Source organism: Marmota marmota, unplaced genomic scaffold (assembly GCF_001458135.2).
Source record: "Marmota marmota marmota unplaced genomic scaffold, marMar, whole genome shotgun sequence".
Classification (NCBI taxonomy): Eukaryota; Metazoa; Chordata; class Mammalia; order Rodentia; family Sciuridae; genus Marmota; species Marmota marmota.
In genome coordinates this window covers 23,096,812-23,120,657 of record NW_025999982.1, presented here as the reverse complement: position 1 = coordinate 23,120,657, position 23,846 = coordinate 23,096,812, and the positions used below count along the sequence as shown (strand labels likewise).

Sequence of the window (23,846 nt, the reverse complement as noted above, 5' to 3'; positions counted from 1 at the left end):
GGAAAAGATAAAACACCTGTAGTCACCCTCTGAAAGAAGAGCTCTGTGAGTTTTCAAAACTTTCCAGTACACTTCTTGCTTTCTCTGGTCATAAAGCATTCTGCATAAGCAGGGTCAGCTGCCAGCTTCTCCCCAACCCCCATCCTACCTCCTCTCACTAATTTCTTCAGCAAATATTTAGTGAACACCCACTATGTGTCAGTCAATGTGCTGACCATCTTTCTCAAATTCCAAGGTTGGCTTAAAACTGTCAACTTGTTCAAACAGAAATACCTGTTGGAAGAGCCAATTCTTGAAGCTGCTTTTGATTATTTACAACTTACTGCGGGTTCATTTCAAAGGCATTAATGAGAATATCTCGGATATAGGAGAGGAAAGAGAATATAAGGCCAGAAGCCAATCTGCAATTCTGAGGGGGAAGAGGCTGTCAGTAACAGAGCTGTGATTAGTCTAGTGGGGATTTTTTTTTTCTTTTTTTTTAATAAAACACAGCCTTGCTATGTTGTCTAGGCTGACCTTGAACTCTGGGTGTTGAGTTGTTTTCCTTCCCCAGGCTTCTGAGTATCTGGGGCTATAGGCATGCCACTGCACCTAGCTTGGTGGGGAAATTGTTTATGAACCTTGATATCCAGTTTATGTGAGAGATACATGTCTTCCGCTGAAAATGTGAGAATGTCATGCATATCAGCTGCTCTATACACACACAGGCTGAGCTGCTTCAGTGAAAAAGGGGCTTAATTGACTGTTAGGGATGAGGCAGAGCTGGGGATGCCCTCTCAGATCTGTGCCTGTGCTGCCATTTCCCAGCTGTGGGTGCACTGGAAGGAAGCTGAGTTGGTGGCATCCAGTGTGGCTACTGACATAGAGGGGAAATCAGTCTTGGTTGTAAAAATAGTCCCCCCCCCCCCTTTTTCTCATTTATGTGAAGGAGAAATTTTACTCTCAGAGATTCTGAATTGGAACTAAAGACCTAGCTTCGTGACCTAGGCTGCCTACTAGCATGCTGTGCGACCTTTGGCACATCACATCACTTCTTTTTGTCTCAGCTTGTTCACCAGTAAAATGAATGAGTCCATCAAATGGCCCTGCTTCCTTTTGATTTGGATTCCCATGACTTTTGGTCTTTACTTTTTATAGCCTTCTCTAAGTGGAATATCTTACTACTTAGTTATTTTAACTTCAGAACTATTGCACATAAATTATTTAAATGGTAATTTTGATAAAATTTTTAAGTAATTAAAAAATTTTTAAAGAAAATTTGCAATATTTGCATTATGTTAAAGAAATTCATTTTTGTTTTTAAAAAGGTAAAGAGGGGCTGGGGATGTGGCTCAATGGTAGAGCACTTGTCTAGCATGTGCAAGACCCTGAGTTCAATCCCTAGTACTGCAAAATAATTAAAATAAGATAAATGTGAATAAACTCTCAGGGAGTATCTGAGTCAACTTTAGAGTCGGCTGTTCTTGTATTCTCACTGCATGCCATAAGCATGACAGCATCTATAAAAATAGTGTGTTCCTGTTGCCCAGTTGTCTGGTGGCATTGACTTTGCTCTTAGGACTTCACATTTACAGATTCAGCTGACTTACATGGTGAGGCTGTTGCAACTCACTTCATAGTAAGTGGGTCATTTAGCAGTAGACTGTGAGTGAAATCAGAGCACTGTGGAATATATTGACTTTTTTTTTCCATTGACAGGACATCTCCAGGTTTACATATTGTTTTTTTTGTTTTTTGTTTTTTTTGTTTTTTTTTTGTTTTTTAAGAGAAACAATTTTGGTGAAACTCAGCTTCCCTCCTTGATATTGGGTTATCACTGAGTGGTCTTTGGGCTTTCTTCTTGCTGAATACTTTTGTGCAGTGGTCAGTGTATTGTTATTATTGGAAAATGAAAACAATTGCCATCAATCTATTTATATATCTTTGGTACCAGGGGCACTTAACCACTGAGCCACATCTCCAGCCCTTTTTATTTTTAATTTCGAGACAGGGTCTCACTAAGTTGCTTAGGTCCTCACTAAGTTGCCAAGGCTGGCTTTTTACACTTGTGATCCTCCTGCCTCAGGCTCCCTAGTTGCTGGGATTATAGGTGTGCACTACCATGCCTGGTTAATTTTCTAAAATGACAAGGTTTACATGACAGGTTAATACCAATGAAAACGTGGAACATGTTTCTGATCTTTCTCACTTTTTTCTTTTAATTACTTCCTTATTTTCTTTCTCTCCCTTCCATCCTTCTTATTTAGCAGATACTATTGATCACCTAATAGATGCTGTGTTGAACTGAGTATGGAGAGAGTGTCCTAAAGGGAGAAATATTTTAAGGGAAGAGGTAGGAAAGAGGGAGCATGTGGTGGATACAGCTTGATGTTCACATGGTTTTATCATAGAAGAGGAATGGCTTGGGTCTGGAGAGATCTACCAAATCTTAATGAGATTACTGTGGCTGCAGAGTAAAGGATGAACTGGACTGGGAATGTGAGTAGGGCAAGACTTAGTATAGTGAGACTAGTTAGGGGGCTGTTACTAATCCAGACACTGAGGCTTTGTTCAGAAGAAGGTGGACGCTCTCTTGAGCCCAGTGTCATTGTAAGCCTATCAGGACTATATTTTAAAACATGCTATTGGTATTGACATTGGAGAATAGAGACAGTAATCTAGACTAGAGATAATAGTTGCCTCAACTCAAGTTGTTGGTGGGAAAGAGGAAGTGGGGAAATAAGATTCTCTTCTCCCTGTAAAAATCTAGGGAGAGTTAACAGGTTGTTCTTGTTCTTAGGTGTTTACTGCATCCTTTAGCCATTTATCGAGACTGTGGTTCACATTGCCTGACCACACTCTCTGAGGTACTTAGTCAGGCCTGCACTGTGAAAAGGCTAACAGTTCATTATCCACAACCCTGACTGTTCAGGAGTGTTCATGTGTCTGGGGAATCCACAGTTGTAACTGTGTGAATTGGGGTCAGGTTCTTTCCTTCTGTTTACTGCTTATCCAGAGCCTCACCTGGAGTCCTCTGTACCTATTTAATTCCAGTTATTGATGTTTTGAACATTGGATGTCAGCTCTGCTGAGAGGGAGAAGCAATAATATAGAATGAAGTATCAATGTTGTGTGTAAGGGTGGAGTTGAAGTGGGAAAAGGAGAAGCAAATGTGGGAAAGAGTGTGAGGGTTGTTGGAATCAATCTTTTTTTAAGGTTGAGGCTAGTTTTCAGCATTTTTAATTTCAGTTTTTGAGCTTGCTTATAAATGGAGTAAAGAGGTAAAATAGAGGTGGTAACTCCTTTATTCTCAAAGCCTGGCATCCTGAACTATGAAAATAACTTTATATTTTGGGTATCAGGATTCTTTTTTATGCCCAGAGGGCTCAAAATTAAAATGTTAAAAATATAGTTACCAGCCACATGTCTAATCCAAATGAGTTTATGGTCCTCCTATCAAATGGGTTAAATTTGTTTTATTACCAATAGAAATAATATGTTTAGGACCTGTATTTGGAAAACTACATTGTAACATGTCCAGGGAGTTTATGAGAATGCCTTATGAGGATCTTTTGTAACCCAGGGCTGTGCTTTGGAAACTAGCTTCAGTCAGGGCTCTGGAAAATATTTGGCCTTGACATAAAAATTCTGAAGACTTTCATTCCTAATCTAAATTTGGAATCTTATAAATGTAAAAAGGAATACATGCAATTATTGAGCTATTTAAAGCATTTTAACACAGAACACCACAACTGTCACATGCTTATTGCTATTTATCCATAGCATAGGCCAAATCTTGATGTCACTTGAATTCATGGGGAAGCTTATTCTTCCTGGAGTAAAAGCCAGAATGGCACACACCGTATGCTCCTGTGACCTACTTCCTGCAACTAGGTCCCACTTTCCAGTAGTCCATTCAGCTCTCAGGTCAGAACCCTCATGATCATACCCTGAGACATTCATTGACATTGAAACTCAGTTCTAGAAGAAGGCAGAAGCTTTGGCCAGGCCAGCGTCTTTTGAGGCCTGTCATAACTATTGTGATTGACATTCATGTTTACTTTGGACTTGTTCAGGTCGTTGGCTTCCCTATTATATTCTCCTTGAATTTAGAAAACAACTGCTGGAGTTTGGTTGTTTTTACAATGTCATGATAAAATTTGTTTCATTTTTGTTTTTGTTTGTAATCCTGGGGATTGAGCTCAGGCTTTTGCTTATGCTAGGCAAGCATTCTACCACTGAGCTACATCCCCAGCTAAGATAAATTTCTTGAAAAATGTTGTCAGATGTGTCATTTTTATTGTGTAAATGAGAAGCAGATAAACCCTACTTGGTTAAGTGACATTTTTATAGGTTGATCAGTTCTGTTGGTTGGGGGTTACAACCTACAGAGGTAGTAAAGCCTCTCATGTGGGACCTTGAAACATATGATAAAGTAGAAGTGATCAAGAAGATCCTGGTTGCCTGAATGAATTAATGCAAATCCCTAAAGTATCTGACTCAGTCACAAAGTCTTTTGTTCATTGGGTATTTGCTGAGTGTCATGTGCCAGGCACTATAATACTTAAGTGAATAAGACATTGTTTATCTTTGTATGTTGCTCATATGCTAGAGGGGGGAAAGATTTATCAAGAAACAAAAATAGTACACAGTGCATACTCCTGTAAAGCAGTATGCACAGGGTGGGTGGCAGGCACCACACCCAGACTCTGCAGGTGTACTCAGCTCATGGAGAAGGGCTAGAAGGTCAGTGCATTCTCTGGGTAGGGATGGCTCATATACATGGTAGTGTCCTGTGGAAATACATTGGCGTAGAGAAAGAAGTAGTTCATTGTGCTAGACTGAGGAGTTTCAAAGGGAGGGTGTTAGGGGGAAGGAGGCTGCATAGGACTGTGACCAGTGAGTGTGGGCATACAGAATGAACTGCATCGAGGATGACTTCAGGAATTTTTGATGTGGGGGAAGCTGGGTAAATGATGGGGCTGAGCTAAGAATATAGTCAAAGGAGCAAGAAAGAGAAAGAAAACATCAGTTTTTGATATGTTGAATTTGGAAAGGTAAGATATAGCACAGTTTAAGAGTGCCCTCTTTGAGCACTGATCTGTTGGTATTTGTGAAGTGCTTAAAGCAGCGTCTGGCTCACTTAAGTGGTTAGTTCTACTCTTTCAATAAAAGTGTTGGTTAGGGGGTTGGGGTGAGTTTAGGGATAAGATAGTGTGTATGAAATGGGGACTAGGGGTCATCAGTGTGAAGGATGGTTGGAAGCATTGTAGTAGAGGAAATCATCGAGGACTGAGAGGAGAGGACTGAGGCCCAGGCCTGAAGGGTAGCATTAAAGTTGTGCTCTAGAGGAGCCTCTAATGAAGACCGAGAAGGAATGCCCAGAGACCAGAGGAAAACCAGAAAGGAGTGGCATCACTGCCAGGGACAGGTGCCTTGAAGAGATCAGGATTAGAAAATGGAGGTATTGGCAAATAACTACGAACTCTTCTTGCTGATTACATCGTATGCTTTGTGAAGACATTTGTGTAACCAATGAACATTAATGGTTCATGCATATGCTTACAGGTGTTTGTTGAATGAGTGAGTTTGTGAAAGAGGTGGTGATAGATGACTTCTCCCAATCTTTCACCTCTTCAGTTTTCCCCTACCTATCAATTTAATTGTGTTTTGCAAACTAATTTCCTTCCTAACTCTGAAAATAGTCATGAGCAAGAATTACCAGACTCTCTTGTCTGGTCATCTCTGCTCAGTTTCAGTGGAGTGATGGGGATGGAAACCAAATCACAGCAGGTAGAGAAGAGAATGTAATAAAGACAAAAAGAAAAAAAAATTACAGAATACTGTTTTAGGTAGCTTTCCTGAGAGAGGGACAGAGATAAGAGGGAATTGAGTTGAAGGTTATTTACTTTTACTTTAGGATGGGAGAGACTTGGGCATTTTAAATATGGAGAAGAAAGACTGAGATGAAAGAGAATAATAGATAGAATAAGATCTCTAGGAAGCAGAAGGTGAAATAATTAAGTGTACTGGAGGAGAAAGGTCAGATGGAGACAAAGAGTGTAACAGGACAGGGAGGTGAGGGAGTACTGGCTCATGGGGCTGTTTTCTCTATGAAGAAGAAAAGGTGATTATTTCACATCAATGGGAGACATGTTTATTGGCAACCCAAGATTGCAGACCTGGAATTTGTGGTGGTAACATATGGTGTTGTAGGATGGTTTTCTGAGATGGTTTCCAAGCCTCATAGTTTAGGGTGGGAGCAAGGAAGTTGCTCAGCTGCCTTGATAAAGATCTTGGTTGAGTGGCTCCCAGGTAAAGCGTCGGGGAGCTGAGGATACTGATGAGAGTGGTTGAAATGGTGGATCATATAGTATCAGGCAGAGAAGGATGTAAAGATGAGGGAGGGCTCCTTAGGAGAAGAAAAATGTTTTTTCCACCAACCTCCTAAGTTCTTAGTTGGAACAAACAACAGACAGACAGAACAAGAGAAAAATAAATGGAAATTCATTAACATGTGTATTTCACATATACCCGGGAGACACACAGAGAATGAGTAGTTCTCAAAGAGGTGACTTTGAATTCCAGCTTCAACCAAGAAAAATAAATTTATAGAGAAGTGACAAGGGGAAAGAACTTTTGAGTCTCTAGGAGTGGCAGCGGGGGAAGGCAAACAAAGGGCAGGTAGAGGCAAGTCAATAAGGCCTGTTCATGTAGAATCCTAGAACCATCTCCAGGCCCACAGACATGCAAAGTTGTCTTCAGTAGTTCATCTTTTATCATTGACAGAAAGGTGGGGCAGGCAGTACACTTTTTGTATCCTGCTTTTAGGTAAATGGAGGGCAGGGGGCTTTCCTGCACATGTTTTCTTAATTGTGTTCATCTCAGCAATTCATATTTCTGGGTAGCTTATTCTGGTCTCCCAGAGTCCCTGCCGGTCTTCAAATATATATCAATAAACTTGTTTGTTTTCCCCTGTTAACCTGCCTTATTATATGGGTCTATTCCAACGAAGAATTTCTATTCCAATTAAGAACTTAGGAAGGTTGAAGACAAAAATTACTTTTCTTCCCCTGTAACTCACAGTTTAGAACAGAACTGGGCGAGGAATGTGAGATGATGTTGAAGCCAGATGATTGGCTTAGCTAGAGTTGGAGAATGAAAGTGCTAGAAAAACAAGAAGTTGCTGTCAATAGTTCAGTGTCTGAGAGCAACTTGTTCTGGTTCAAGATGATGATATCCAGGATGTGGATGCATGAGTGGCTGAAGTGGAGAGGAGACAAAGGACTGAAGATGGGAGCCAGATGGAGACGGGTGTGGGCTTGCAGGCACATACTCTTTCGGATGGCAAACATTTGGGAGACACAGGATAATTTTTGAGGAGAGGAAAAAGGTGGTAGAGCAAGAGTGTCCTACAGTAATGTGAAAAATGATATCTTGGCACCTATAGGCAATGGTTTGAAAACCACTGGGTTTGCATCTCTGCAGAGTTAAGCATACCTGTGCTGCCTATTGGCCTGGTAGAGTCTGGGACTTGGCGGAATTTCAGTTAATGTAGTGGAGAGAACCTGGGATTCTGGAGAGATAGAAGCAGTGTAAGGTACTGAAGATACCAGAGACTTTTGTTTACTGTGGGATGGGTATTTTTGGAAGGTTTGGGAACGATAGCAATCTGGTCAGGGGAAATGAAATACAAATGAAATATGGACATGACAGGCTCAGTGACAGGAAGAACTTGGGTTTGAGTAGTAGCCAACCATGACCTGGATGTGAGGCATGAGGGCTTCAAGTTTCCAGAAATAACTCTGATATAAGGTATTTTGTTTTTGGTGCTGGTTGACAGATTGTTGGTGAGATGCTTTTAGGGGCAAATAGTGCTAATAAAATGGTGCTGGGAGAGTTTTCTCTGTGTCAGGTACTGTGCTGAGCACTCTATGTGCTTATTCCATCTAGTCCTCAGAACCACCGAATAAGATAGACATGATCATCTCATTGTTTAAGTTGCAAAGATGGGAAAATAAATTTTTGAAATATTTTGTGAATAGTCTGTGCTCATTCATTCTGTTAACTATTGGAGGTGAGACTTGACCCTGGGTGATAGGAACTGCAACCCTCTCTGACCTTTGCTGTGTTGGCTCCAGGTTTTGTAAGGAGGTACTCTATGACTTCCTGCAGTCCATCCTGAGTGTCAGCTGTCCCCAACCTGCCCTTGGTGGAGGACTTGGGTTGTTTCACTAACACACACATTTCAGATCAGGGATTGTGAATGACAACTGTAGACTTATAATTTTTAGCATTCAATTTATTTTTCCTTTTTGCTTTATTTGCAGTGTATCATGAAAAATCTGATATACTCAGATAGTAGCTAATGTTGTCTGTTTTTTAAAAACACCTTAAATCACTGTGTGAGGATGACATTTGGTTAATTGGCAAGAGCAGGGGAAGCTGAAATGGAGTCTTTGTTATGTTAAAGCTTGGTTCATAAAATAAATGTGCTTTTTAAAGTTACACCTTTTTAAATAGTGTTATCTGAAGTAGTATATATAATCTGAAATTCACATATTGGAAATGTATTTAATAAGAATGCATGGTTTTGGTTGATATTTAACCATTGTCAAACCTCTGAACAACTTTCTTTTCTTGAGGATGGAGTATTCTCTGTATTGCTCAATGCTTTTACACTGGTACCCGTGGTTGAAATTTACTGACTTCCCTAGTTAATAGATGATTACTTTTATAACTGGACTGGCATGGAATGTTCTAGAATCAGCAAAAAACAGCCCCCTTAACTCTCCAGTTATTTCTCTCCTTTTTAAATAGCACTGTCAATACTCCAGCATAGCTCTTCCATTGTAAGGTTCCCCAAAGGAAATGATTTTATAATTTGTAAAACCTGATAGGAACCTGTTGTGAAATTTTACTTAGAGGCTCAACTCTTTCTTTTTTAATTTTGTAGGCCAGATTAAAAAAAATATTAGCATAGAGGCTCAACATTTTATGCACAATTTCCTAGTTTCCTTGTTTACATAGATTTTGATTTTTTTTTTTTTTTGAGGCAACAAATTTTAAAACTGCTTTATTCCTTTTTTTGGGAAGAGGAGTGAAGTCAAATTTTTGCTTTTCCATTTGTCAAAAAGAATGACAACACCACAATGAAATAGCTATCTTCTGTTAAGCATGTATTTCCTGTGTACCAGGTATTACATTGTGCTGATGTTGAATTCCCACTCACAGTGTAATAATTGTTATCCTTATTATTTTACAAGCCAGGAGGCAGTAATCCTAAATCAGCTAAGTAGCTTGAGCATATTAATACCTGAGATGTAAATGCAGAGGAGGTGCCAGGAAGACACACAAGCATAATTTTAAGACTAGAATATTCTTAGAAGTTGGGCAGAAAATAGTGGTGTTTTCTTCACATGAAAAAAAATTGCTCTTATATATGCTATATAATGTGTTCACACAAACAGTGCTTTGTCCTATTATAGAGACTAGCATGAATTCCTAGTAATGATGATTAAGACACTTTGCTTTTATCTCCTGGCCATTTGTCCACTGCCGGGAGTTGAGCTGTACAGGGCATGGCTACCTCTGCTGTGCACTGGCAGAGACTGTGTATGGCCCCACCCTCATCTTCAACAAGTGGTGTCCTAGGGGCTGCCAGGCTGGCAAGAGCTCAACTGCTGCAGCCGGCCTGCCCCAGCTCCCTGGGTTGGCTGTGCCCCTGGCCCTTGTGGCAGCTGGGAGGAATAATGGGTTTCCTGTTTTAATTTTAAACTGCCAGATGAAAAGGTCTCTTTAGTCTGGAGTTGTTCTCCCCACCCCCCCCTCGCCCCTTTAAGTTGCTTGACTCTGTATTTTGACCTCTGAGTTCTGTGTTGTGTTTACAGTCTCAGTAAGACTTTAGACCAAAAAGGGCCTTAAATGTTATCTGCTTTTGCTTCCTACTCCCTCATTTTATAGATGAGGAAGTTGACTCACAGACCTGGCATGAATTATCCAAAGCTATGGGACTTGTGGTCAGAGCTAGAAGCATATCACATGACTCTGGTCTAGTGATTTTGTTCCTGTTATAGAATTATTTTTCCCTCCCTACGCCTTGATTCCAGTCTCCTTACTTGCCCATCCTGATTCTGGCTTGCCTCTTACATTCTTGATCTTTTGGCTCTGCATCTTGCTCTGACTGAGGGAGCAGTTGTTGGTATTAATCCCAGCTTTGGAGTTACTGGCAATTCCTGGTAAAGTCACTTTGTGCCTTAGTGTAATTATCAGTAGGCCAAGGAGGACCCTTTTCAAAGTGATGCTCTTGGAAAATGTAAATCATGAACACTCACAAGTGTTATTATATTATTATTTGATGGAAGAAGCTTAAAAAACATTGAAAACAAAAAAAAAAATGTAGGGGAAATCAGTTGAAAAGTTTTGTGTTGAACAAGCTGAGCAAGACTCTTGAGAAAATTAGAGATTTGCAGCCAAATTGTTATATAATATAATTAAAAATATACTATTTCTTTCTCTATTCTTCACACAGAATACCTGTTGGCTCAAATTCTGCTCAGCAGGTGGTAGTGCAGAGTAATTTATAGGTTTACTTCAGATCAGTTTGCATTTGGAAAAAACATTTGCTGAAGGATTTTTTTTTTTTTAAACTGATTAGCAAAGAAGAAGGTAGAATTTTCCAATACTGTGATGTTTTGGTATAGTTAAGTTTTTGGACACAAATAACTTTTTAAATCTGTTAACCTGATTGAAACTTAGTTTTCTTATATGTAAAATGGGGAAATATATTTAGTGTTTAAATAAGTTATGAGGACTAAGGAAAACAGTACTCATGAAGTGCCTGGCACACAGTAGGTTTGTAATCTGCATTAACTTCCTTCCTTCCTAATGGTTCAACACTTTCTGTTATATTTAGATATCTGATATCCATGTCACTGGAGAGTCAGAGGATATGTCTGCAAAAGAGAGATTGCTACTGTGGACACAACAGGCAACAGAGGGTTATGCTGGAATACGGTGTGAAAATTTCACTACCTGCTGGAGAGATGGAAAACTATTTAATGCCATCATTCATAAATACAGGTATGGAATCTGTGGGGTTTTTTTCCCTATACAAACATAAGGCATGTTTCTTTAACTTCTAAATTTTAAAATAACCTGTTATGGAAACAATGCATCTGCATGGCAGAAAAATACAAATAAACTAAAAATATCACATTCCCATCACTTAGAAATCATCGTTCTAATCTTTAGTGTATACATGCAGACCAACTAGCTATAGTTTGCATTTGAATTTTGCCAGTAACTTAGCAGGCAGCTCTGCTATGTAGAATCTGCATGTAGATGACATAGAATGTATGTACAGGGTACTGATGAATGGGACAGTGTTTAATTCAGATTTATAGCTCAGAAGTTTTCAAATCATAATCACCTAATTGACTAGTTATTCTTGTGAGTGTCTAGGCTTAACAATGGTCAATTTTGTGGTGGTAAGCAGTTTTTTTTTTTTTTTTGGTGAAAAATTTTAAGAACTAAATCCATATTAACACTTAGCATAGCACTAACTGCCAGCACTGTTCCAGGCAGTTTATATTTGTTAACTAGTTTAATCCTCAAAATATCTCAGTTGTCCTCATTCCTAGTTAAGGGACAGAATGCAAAATGCACAATAAATAATTTGCCTAAAACACAGCTAACAACAAGTAGTAGACCTGGGATTCAAACCTAGGCAGGCTTCTAGCCCTGACCACAAGTCCCATTGCTTTGGAAAAGTCCCATACTTTTATTAGCTATGAGAAGCTCAAGCCCCAGAAAATGTTTATTGAAAACTATGTATTTCTTGATCTCATTTATCTTCCTTAGTTTTATAATGATTGTTTTATTTTCTCAAAGAATTGAAAATATTCCTAAATAGACTAAACCTAAGCTATAAACTCATTCAACTAACAAACTTATTTGATCATCATAAAAATAATAATTATGTTAATGAAGTTCAGTGATTTACATGTTATCAAATCTACCATTCCCATGAAGCGTAACCTGTTATCATCCCATTTTATGGATGAGGCACCCTGCCAAGGTCACATTATTCATAATTTTTCTCTCCTTCATCTCTCTTTCCCTTTTTATGTTGGAATTTTCAACATCTACAGAACAGTAATGAATCCTTCATGCACCCACACCCAAGAGTTCCTATTTTTAAGCACTATAATTGTCCCCTTTTGTTAAGAAACAACATAAGTAGAGGTGAGTGTAGGTTGCTGAATTAAGAAGAAAAACCAAGATCAACATGCCTGCATTTTTTCAAAACAAAGATCCTCTTGGGTAACTCAGAGCCAAGAGGGTTTAGTGGATAGACATTGCCATTGTCACACTGCACATTGTCACACTACATACTGCACACGGGGACTATGTAGCTGGTCACATTCTATACATGGGATGATAAAAATCTTCATAGCCTTTGAATAGAAACATATTGATTGTAACACCTAAGGGACTTATATCAAGATGCATCTTTAAGGGTGTTCTCTGCTCTCTTCTTTGAAATGTTTAAGATAGAATCAGAACATTTTTGAGAAGCAAGCTCTTCTGAAATCATCTGCTTTTAAAATCAGTAGTTTCTGAGACTTCTTTATTCAGTACTCATGAAAAATCATGGAACAAATTGGCATATATTTGCTATATATTTTTCTTCTAAGTGCTTTAATAAGTCACTCTGTATGTCAAAGGTCATAAAATGTCTTAGGGAAGTTTAATGTTATAGAGCTCAGTTGCTCTAGGTGAGAATTTGAACCTTGTTAATATTATTTGCTTTGAACTTTTACTTTGGCATAGTGATTATGTTAGAAAACTGTTTAACTTTGAATTCTGGTTTTCCTAGTTTGCTTTTTTTGTTGTTGTTGTTTGAATTCTTGGTAAAAATACTGCATATCAAGTTGAATTGTTTATGTGATTTCTTTATTGCTAAAATTCGGTCAGGGTACCCTGTGCTTCATGTAGTATTTCTGTGGTTTCTTTCAATAGAAGAAACCTTTTAACTGTAGAACTGTATTTTTAAAGTCCTTTCTTAAGAACCCTGTGCCTCACACATACTAGGCAAACATTCTACCACTAAGCACAACCCTAGCCCCATTTTTTTATTTTCATTTTTTTTACTGGGGATTGAACCCAGGGCCTCTTTACTTCTGAGATATGTCCCTAGTCCTTTATTTTATTTTGAGACAGGGTCACACTGAGTTGCCGAGGCTGGCTTCCAGCTTGCCATCTTCCTGTCTTGGCCTCCCACATGGCTGGGATTATAGGCATTAGCCACTGTGCCTAGCCCATGTAGATGTTTTTGTCCCAGTTTTTAAAAATGTAAGTTAGCTTTTTAAATAACCACAATCCTATGAAATAGAGTGTGTCTCCAATTTTATCAATTAAACTGAGGCTCAAATGGTAACTAACATATTCAACATCCCAACCTTTTGAATGATGGAAGTGCTTGCTCTGGATTCTCAGACCTTCATATACTTCTGTGTAACTACTTATATGATTTCATTTAGGCAAACTAGATTTTAAGTAATGGAACTGTTAGGAGAACAACTGTGATAGTGCAACTTTGAAGATATTTAGTAAAGATAAACATGAAAATTATTAATGAACTTATATGACTTGACATGTTTAAAACTGTCAGCTGGGGTATTTTCTCCTTGTTAGAAATTAATGAGGGACAATATTAGCAATTCTTATAGTGAGGACAACTGTAGATAATGAAAGAATATTAAAATATTTAGCCTAAGTAAGAGCATAGTCAAGAATGATTTGTTGTGCAGTTTTAGTATGTTCTGTTATTCTAAAGAGATGAAGTGCCTTGATTATACAATGGGTCATAGGAATGATAAAATAATATGATTTAGTGGAAGAGATTATAAGGCATTATTCTGTAGATTCTGTGTAAATGATCACTGATGAATACATTGTTTTCCCATTAAATCTGTGTTAGGTAATTTTATTCCTGATTCTTTCTAGGAACTTATATTTATTTTGTTCAGTTTCAATAGGAAGTATTCAAATGATGAATATACCACATACCTGTACTAGTTTCTGCTTGTTTTGTTTATATAGTTTAAATTTCCTTTAGTACATAATAAAATCTTTTCACTGCAGATCACATGGGTAAAGAGATTTTTTAAAATAAGCCTCACTATTGTCTATAACCTTAGCTTTCATTCAAAAGAATAATAGGCAAGATTGGATTTGGTGAATTTAGATCAAAAGGCTGTGTCACAGAAGCATTTGATTATTAAGTAGCTTAAAAGCAAGAGATGAAAAAGAATTAACCAAGATGTAATAGCCAAGGCTTCCTCTAAACCCGGGTGGACTAACAAGTCACCAAGAGTTGGGGTGGGTATAGAGAAATAAAACTCAGTACGGAATGTCCTTCAGCATAGATGTTACAAGCAGAGGGTTCAACCATGCCCTTGTTTAAGGGTGTGCTCAGGCATCACAGTAAAATTGGTTTATTTTGTTCTGAGATCAAGCTCTGACTTCCAGTGTAAAGTTCAGCACCTCTAACTTTTGTCAGCCTCTCCAAGTGGCTCTCTGCCCTAGAACCTAATGAAAGCCAGGTTCTAAAGCAGCAGCACAGCATCACTCAGTGTTAAAGCATGTCCGCCTGAGCAGGCGTGAACATGACCGTGCACCTCAGGCCAGAAGGAGCAGTGCAAGATGTGAAGCAGGGCCGTGAGAACCTGAGGTGGTGGTATAGAAAGACATCTTGTATGTTGGGACCAAGGTGCCAGTGGGTAGATTTTGAAGAGAGATTATTTCTGCTCACTAGTTTCTTCTGCCTGTTCTTATTTTTAAATTATTTATTTGAACCTCCTTTTAAGGCCCCTGGCATTCTTTTCATAGGCATGTTTTAAATATGTTTGCCAAGTTAGACTGGAAATTTTGGGAATAGGTCATGTGCAAGAGCACGCCATTTAAATGTTTTCTAATTAAGCAGTGTGTAATTGAGTAGCAATTATTTTCTTCATTGTTTGTTTTGAATTAGAATTTAATGGGGCCATTATATTTCATTGTATTAAATGTTTAAAGTTCTTTAATTGGGAAAGTTAGACTGAGGCGGTGGTCAGAGTCATCTTGTTTAATAATATCTGTGGGCTGGTGATTCACTCACCTCCTGGGATTCAGTCACACCTTAGAAGCTAAACTGGATTGAACTGGTTTAATGCTGGGAAGAGGCCCCTTAGGGTTTGAAATGTTCTTCCAGGAAGTTGGATTAGTGTAGACTAGTCCCTCAGTCCTGAGGCAGCAGAATCCAGACATATGAGCGTGGCTTATGGACACACACACATTCACACACACACACACACACAAACACAGCTCTGAAAGTTGTTAATTTTTTACAAATCCTGTGGCGTTTCAGTTTGTGAAGCAAAATCAAATTGCTTATTTACTTTACCAAATGAACTCATGATGGTTGAACTCCACAGAAAAGGGTACTTATAACCATTATCATATCTAAAAATCCTTGAAGAGCTAATGCCTGCTGCGTGTAATGTAATGCATTTGTCCAGGTGAAGTGTGAGAGTTAGTGTCTCACATCTGGTCACTAATTTTATTGTGTCTATATTTTAACAATTTAGGAGATATAAATTGGCATATAAATATTAGAGAAAATGCCTGCGTATCTTTCTTTCTTTCTGTGCTCCTGGCTCTCTTGCACAGATTACTTCACAGAAATTCCCTGTAATCCTAAAATCACATTATTGAATGAAATAGTTACAGTTACGAAGGAAGGTACAACCCACATTCTCCTACTTCCATTTTTGAGGCAGATAACTGAAAGAGCTTTATGGCTAAAACAGGAAAGTGGTTTGTCTAAGGCTCTCCTGCTCATGGAAGCCTGGTAAACCCAGTAGCCGTTTCCAGGGTAGGCACTCCTTGGCCACAGTTGTGCTTTTTCTTTTATCTGTGATTTTTAAAAATGCTGCATAGTATTCTGTTGTATGCATGTAACATACATTTATAGTATCTTACTGATGTATGTTATGTTGTTTCTTGCTATAGGAAACATTGTATTGAACTTTGGGTTCTGTGTAGGGTAAGGCCTTAAAAGTGGAATTGCTAGGATAAAGGGTATTATTTATTACCTGTAAATTTTTAAAGTTTATTTCTGAATTGTCTTCCTCTGTACCACACTGCCCCTTCATGAAGCCTTTAAGAAAGATACATTTCCCGATTTGTTAATGGTTTTCTAGCAGGTCTAAATCCCATTCTTTTTTTTTGTTTTTTCTCTTTCACTTTACTCTTTTAATTCAGCTTTTAAAGATGTACCAGAGCTGAAATTGCAGGCTTATTTTTTCACTGTGCTTGGTGTGCAGGCTATTGGTATAAACATGAGTGTGTTAAAATAGTTAAGGAGGGAAAGCCAGGCACTGTGGTGCCCACCTGTAATCCTAGGTTCTCAGAAGGCTAAAACAGGAGGATCACAAATTCAAGGCCAGATTGGACAGATTAATGAGACTGTGTCTTGCCTCCCAAAATAGAAAGGGCCGAGGATGCAGCTCTGTAGTAGAGTGTATGCGTGAGGCCCTGGCTCAATCCCCAGTTCCCCAGGAGGAAGAAAAAGGGTTTGGGAGCAAAATGATTAAATAAATAGGCATATTTCAGAGTGATGTGATTATTTAAAAAGTTAGAATGCCAGCAGTGGAGGTTGTCTTGATGTAGTGTATGTGAGCGTACCTGCCTGTCACTGTGCCAGTTGATGAGCATTAGTACTCCCACTCCCTGTCCTGCTGTGGATGCACTAAAGATGGGGCACTGGCTGGGAGCTCAGGATGGCCCTTGACTGACACCTCTCCTTGCTATCAAACCCCACGTGCACACATCCTTCATCCCAGTTCCCTTCTGTATTCTGTTACCCTTCTCTTACATCAGATTTCTCTTACGTTAGAAGAATGGCTGGCAGGTGTTTATAAATTTTCCAAAGGCCTGCATATTTTTTGAACTCTTATTTTATTTTGACTCATTTATAGATTCATATTCTCATCTTATTCTGTGGTATAAATAGTTTAAGGGGCTGGGGTTGTGGCTCAGTGATAGAGCTCTCACCTATCATGTGTGAGGCCCTGGGTTTGATCCTCAGTATCACATAACGATAAATAAGTAAATGTATTAAAAAATAGTTTAAGACTTTATTTTCTTTCAGAGTGAAAATAAGTTGATCCTCCCCTCACTCTTTTGGACAGGGGTATTTATCCCCTTAGTCCCTAAGATTTACTTAAAATTAACTCTTACCAGTTCACTAAAATGCAGGTACTGGAAGATTTACTTCTCAGTCAAAACCAGTATTCTATATTTATTAAAGTCCAGGAGACTATTAGGAGTTAGATCATTCTTTGTGAATTGAAAGTCACAATTCATTATCTTTTAATTATTGAGGTTGTTAGATTCCAACCTTGAAATACCCCTTGAATAAAGCTTTCTGTAAATTATAGTGTTTCTACTCTTTGCTCTCTGCCTTGTTGTTAATAGAATGTGTCTTTGTAGGGAAGAAAACGGAAGAATATTTGAAATAAACTGAGACATCTAGTTGTGAGAACAAGGGGAAATTATCTTAATAGCTTGTTGCCACCTTGGAGTTCTTGGCTTTATTTCTTTCAACAATATGTGCCCAAATATGAGCATAGAGGAATGTCTACACCCTGTTACGTAACTATGTGTGGGTCTTCCATGTGCTCATATTTATTTGCTGGGATAAAAGGGAGGAGACCGTTTTACAGAATTTTTTTTTTTTTGGAGGGGGAAGAGTAGGTGAGATGCTTGTTGCACCAATAAAAGCAGTAAGAATATGCTAAGTCTGAACTTGATTTAGTCGGAGCAGTCATGTTCAGGAATTTGTTATGGTAACTGCTATGCTGTCACAGCAGTGAGGCATGTGAATGCGTATTCTCATTGTGTGCTCTGTGCAGAGCTGATGATACATGATATATGCTGTTTCATGTGTCTGTGAGCGGCTTGTGTTCTGGAGGATAGAGGAGGTTTTTAAGACTGCTCTCCAGGTAATTCCAGAGGAGTTTTCTTTGTTTTTAAACTTCCAGAGAATTCCTTTCAATTGCTCTTTGCAAACTGCTGAGTATATACTGTTTCCCCAGCAAAGCTTGAGACTGTGTGAGCCCAGCCATTTGCCTTGTCGGTACATGTCCCCAGAAGTGAAAGGCGCTGGAGAAAGTCACACTTCAGGGTAGATTGGTTTCATAGAATTTGAGCAGCAGCAGCCTGGACTGGTCTGGCCAGTAGTCTTCCTGTCTTTTACTGACCCCTTCCCTCACATCATTCTTTCTTTCTGTATCTCTTCTTCACCCTTATTAGATGCCCTCAGGGAAATTAAGAAAGGAAGTGGGAAATCTTTCCTCCTGCTCTCAAAGGTTGAAATCCCCCTTCATTTGCATTCATCCTCATCACCTGTGCTCCCTGTTCGGTATAGCCATGTTCTGTCCCCCCTATCCTAAGCCAGTCCCTTCTTGCTGTGTTGTGGCTTCTTCTCAGCCTTTGCTTCAGAAACCTTCTTACTCATATGTATTCAACGTTTCCCTTCAGGAGATGTTTCTCCTTGGATTTTAAGCATGCTGAAACCTCTTCTGTTAATAAAATAGTCAACAGAAACACTCTGCCTTCATACCAGGCTTTTTTCCAACTACTCCCTTCTCAAATTCCTCAAAAGAGTTTTCTGTATCCGCCTTCATTTCTTCACTTGGTGTTATTCCTCAACTCACTCTAATTTGGTTCTGGCTTCATAATTCACTAAAATACTTCTAGGGTCGTGAGTAACTTCCATGTAGCTAGAAGAGTAGACATTTTTCAACCCTCATACTACTACTTTGTATTTGACACTGTTGAGCATTTCTTTCTTTGGAAATTCTCTTACTGTAAGTGTTGAGAGGTTCAAGGTTGTATGTTTAACATTCTTTCTATTTTCTCTCATCTATGCCTGTAGTCTTGTTATTGAGACACAGGTTGCATTCTGTAATCAAGGTTATAAAATGAAGTTCTGTGGATTTGACCTTCTAAATATCTCCTGACCTCTCTAGTTCACCCCATTGCTACAGTATTCTTCTGGAAGCCATCATGGTTTTCTAGCTGGATTCTATGGGAGGTATCTGCACCACTTTAAATTTCTCCTCCATCTGATCCCACACATATCTGATAATTTAATCTTTTAATCCGCCTTAATACACTTTAATGGCTTTCCAAGGTTCTTAGGAAAAAAGTTTGCAATCCTTTAAGAAATTCATGAGAATTGGCCTCTCCCTGGCACCTGGCCACCCTCTAGCTCACCTCTCACCATGTTCCCTTGGCTGACTCCTTGACTATGCATGGGGCTCCTTATAGTCATGCTTCCTTCATCTGCAGAATGTGTGCATGCATTTCCCTCAGGTTTTCTCCTGGTGCCCTCTGGGACCCCCTTTTGGAGAGCTCTGAGCTCTCCATATATATAGGGATTATATTCTCAGTGCCTCATTGCTTGGTACATGGTTGATAATTAAGTATTGAGTGAGTAAATGAATGAACTTGCTAATTTGTTGACTGGAATTTTGTATATGAAGCATACCAAAGTGTCAGGTTATGTCTTCTCTGATTGCATTTTTGTTGCATGCTTTTGGGTGAGTAGATACCTCTTAGTAGCCTGAATACATTGTTGTATATATTTATTTCCACAACTGCTTTGCCGTAAATCCTCTCTTGAGATCTTAAGCCATTCATTTGGATTCTTCAAACCTTATGCCAGCAACAACCCATAATGCCCTCCCTGCCATGTCCACACCCATTTCCAGATGTTCCCTAGGTGTAATTCGAATTTTAGGTAACTTTGTTCTAACTTCTGTAATTCCTGACTTTCATTTTTTCATAGGAGGATTTGAGACATAGGTTGCATGATGTGTCTCCAAAGTCAAACCAAGAATAAGTTAGGACTAAAACACAGACACCTGATTTTTGTTATTTTTTCCCAACCTCAGTATAGTCTTTTCTCTACAATATGTAAAATCGTGTTTTAAAAATTAATAATAGTTTTGTGCTAAGATACACATAAACTGTATAATCTTAACCATTTTTATGTATACAGTTCAGTTAGTTGCATTAAGTACATTTACGTTGTTATACAACCACCACTACCAGCCATCTTCAAAACTCTCTTTGTGTAACTGAAACTCTGTACCCATTAAACTCCTAACACCCTCTTACCCAGCCCTTGGTTACCACCATTCCATACACTGTATTGTCCTTTAAAAAAAATTGAGATAGTAAATTGTTACTTAGGGTCTTTTCAGATGATCAGATAATTCAAATTAGATAATTAAATTGTATTTTTATTCTGATTTTTAAAAAAATACCTATGACCAAATGCTGTCTTCTCTAGACTTTGTCATTTTATAATGCATTCCAGAATAAGGCCAACACAAAACCTTATGCCCTCCCAACACTAACTGATTGTTTTCTTCTGGATTTAAACAATAAAAATAAACACTGGATAAGTTCACTGTCTCCTAATGAGGGCGTAAGGCACTAAGCAGGTGTATTTGTGGGTACTTTGTTTTGTTACATGGTCATATGACGGTATTTTTGTGGATTATTTTTCCTATACAAAATGTTTATAATCTCAAAAGAATCAAAGAATTATTAGAGATGAAGGATTCTAACATGGCTTTGTTCCCAAACTTGCCTTATGAGAATTACCTGGGGGAGAGGGAGAGAAACTTGTTAAAATATTAGGTAAGCAGGGCTTCCTCTCTATTCTTATCTGGCTTGGGGCCCTAAACCCTTCCAAGTGTAGAGACATGGGGATGTATGTGTCCATGGGTACTGTTTCGGCAACCACCTGGAGCTCCATCTTATTTCTTACACCTCATTTTTCTGGGCATGTCGGTACCCACACATGCACTTTGCATCCTCTCTGTGTTCCTTTATGTGTATTGCCATCATCATGATCCTTTTCCCTGGTACCAGAAGCCTAATTTTTTTCCATATTTTCTTCATTTTTAGTTCTCAGCTTCATATGGGATGTTCTGTTAGTTCTCAGTTTGTAATGCCAGCACAGAGCAGTGACCAGCCCAGGTTCAGGATCATAACACAACCTACTGCTGGAGGTTGTTGAGAGCACTCAGTGAGGATACTTTTACATTCTTCCTTTCCCCCCAGGATTTAAAAAGAAAATTTCTCAAACATAGAAAGGCGGTTGGCTGAGTAGCTAAAATCTTAAGTATTTCTCTCCTCTTAAGTAATTATTGAGTGTGAATTGGGAGCTGAAACAATCTAGAAAACCCTATGAATTTTCATTACTTAATTTTTTTCATACTTTAAAAAAAAGAACCATGGTTTGGACCTTTACTGTTGGTGTTTCTCACATCTGTCCTCTCAGCTGTTGTCACATTTTTTGTTTAGGATTGGTACTATTGCGTCCATACTACACTTCTCTCTCAGTTTACTTATGTTCTCCTTTCTCTTAGCTTACTTTAGTCACTGTTTCATCTTGTGTGTTTCTAAGTGCTTTCCTTAAAAATTTTGTCTTTGTTCCATTTTCCTTGTAACTGGGTATGTTGGTGTTTGGCATCTTGATGTGGAGCCTTAAGTAGTCTTTGTGCTAATCTTAAGCCATTTGTAACATTGTGGGAACCATAATTCCCCATAGAATCATACTTAATTCTAATGTGACCTAATATATTAATAGTGCATATGAGGACTGGAACAGATTCCCTTGGTGTAGGTAGAGAATATTTATGCTATATTAACATTTATTTTCAGATATTCCTATACATGCATGTGTATAGGAGTGTGTGTGTGTGCGTGTGTGTGTGTGTGTGTGTGTGTAAAATGTAGGGAGATTATTTTTTAAAAGAGTGCTGTGTTAAAAATGAAAACATTACTTTTATCCAAAATTATTTTGTATTATGGCAATAGCCATTTTCCCCCTAATATTTTTATTGGTATATTATATTTGTACATAGTGGGTATTAGTTGTTACATTTTAGTGCATGCACACAATATAACAATATTGTTTGGTCAATATCACTCCACATTGTTTCCTCTTTCTCTCCCCTACTCCCTCCCTCTTGTCCCTTTCTTCTACTGATTTGCCTTTGATTTTTAGGATATTTTCCCCAACTTCCCTTTTCCTTTTTCCTCTCTAGCTTCCACATAAGAGATAAAACACATGACCCTTAGCTTTCTGAGTTTGGCTTATTTCACTTAATATTCTCAAGTTTTATCCGTTTTTCTGTAAATGACCTATTTTCATTCTTAATGGCTGAAAAAAACTCCTCTGTGTGTGTGTGTGTGTACACACTATGGAACCAGCCTAGATGTTGTTAATCAATGGATTAATAATAAAAAGATCAATCACATTTTCTGTATTATTTACCCATCGATGAACAACATCTAGGCTAGTTCCATAATTTGGCTATTGTGAATTATGCTGCTATAAACATGGCTATGCATGTACCACTGTAGTATGATGACTTTAATTCTTTAGGATTAATACAGAAGAGTGGTGTAGTTGGGTCATATGGTGGCTTCAAGCCTAGTCTTTTGAGGAACCTCCATTCAGGTTTCCATAGTGGTTATACTAATTTATAGTCTCACCAACAGTGTAAGTGTTCCTTTTTCTGCATATCCTCTCCAGTATTTATTATTGATATTCTTAGCGACTGCCATTTTGACTGCTATGAGATGGAATCTCAGTGTAGTTTTGATTTGCATTTCTTTGATTGTGAGGGATATTGAACATTTTTATATATTTGTTGGTCACTTGTATTTCTTCTTTTGAGAAGTGTCTGTTTAGTTCTTTTTCCCATTTATTGATTGGATTATTTGTGTTTTGGGTGTTAAGTTTTTCGAGTTCTTTACATATATTTATATTTTCTGGATATTAGTCCTCTGTCAAGAGAGTAGCTAGCAAGGATTTTCTCTCGTTCTGTATGCTCCCTCTTCACATTCTTCATTGTTTCCTTTGCTGTGCAGAGGCTTTTTAACTTCATGCCATCCCACTTATTAACTTTTGCATTATTTTCTAAGCTTTAGGGGTTCTATTGAGAAAGTCATTGTTTGCATCTATATGTTGGAGTATTTTCTTCTGGGAGATGCATAGTTTCTTATCTAATTTCTAGGTCTTTGATCCATTTTGAGTTGAGTCTTGTGTAAGGCAAGAAATAAGGGTCTAGTTTCATTCTTCTATACATAGATAACCAATTTTCCTAGCACCATTTGTTAAAAAAGGATATCTTTTCTCTAATATATGTTTTGGCACATTTGTCAAGAATCAGATGATATTACATATGTGGGTTTATCTTTCTGTTTTGTATTTTGTACTATTAGTCTATGTGTCTGTTTTATGTTAGTCCCACACAGTTTTTCTTATTATAGCTCTTTAAAATAATTTGAAGTCAGGTTTTCTAATACCTCCAGCATTGCTTTTTTGGCTTAAAATTACTTTGGCTATGCTGGATCTTTTATTCTTCCAAATGAATTTTAGGACATTGGTATTTTAATGAGGATTCAATATATTGCTTTTGGTAGTATGGCATTTTTAACAGTATTAATTCTGCCATGAACATGGGAGGTCTTTACATCTTCTTGTGTTCTTGAATTTCTTTCTTCAATGTTGTCATTGTATCTCATGGTAGAGGTCTTTCACCTCCTTGGATAGATTTATTCCTAGGGTTTTTGTTTGGGGGGTGGTGGATGCGGGGGAGGCAGTCATTTTTTTTCAATACTTTTTTTAGGGGGGGCACTGAGGATTGAACTCAGGGGTGCTTTATCACTGAGTTATGTTCTCAGCCTTTTTATTTCTTTTTTTTTTAAATTTTAATTTTGAGGCATAGTCT

At 38.2% G+C, this 23,846-nt stretch overlaps 1 protein-coding gene across 31 annotated transcripts in view; it reads left to right on the top strand.

Moving 5' to 3' along the window:
* The window catches only part of Dst (dystonin), a 436,897-nt gene that overhangs the window by 238,693 nt on the left and 174,358 nt on the right, over window positions 1-23,846 (top strand). For all 31 annotated transcript variants that reach the window (XM_015487875.2, XM_048805541.1, XM_048805534.1 and 28 more), the window contains one exon: window positions 10,895-11,061. In XM_015487875.2, the coding sequence (XP_015343361.1) occupies window positions 10,895-11,061 (167 nt within the window). The remainder of the gene's footprint in view (window positions 1-10,894; window positions 11,062-23,846) is intronic.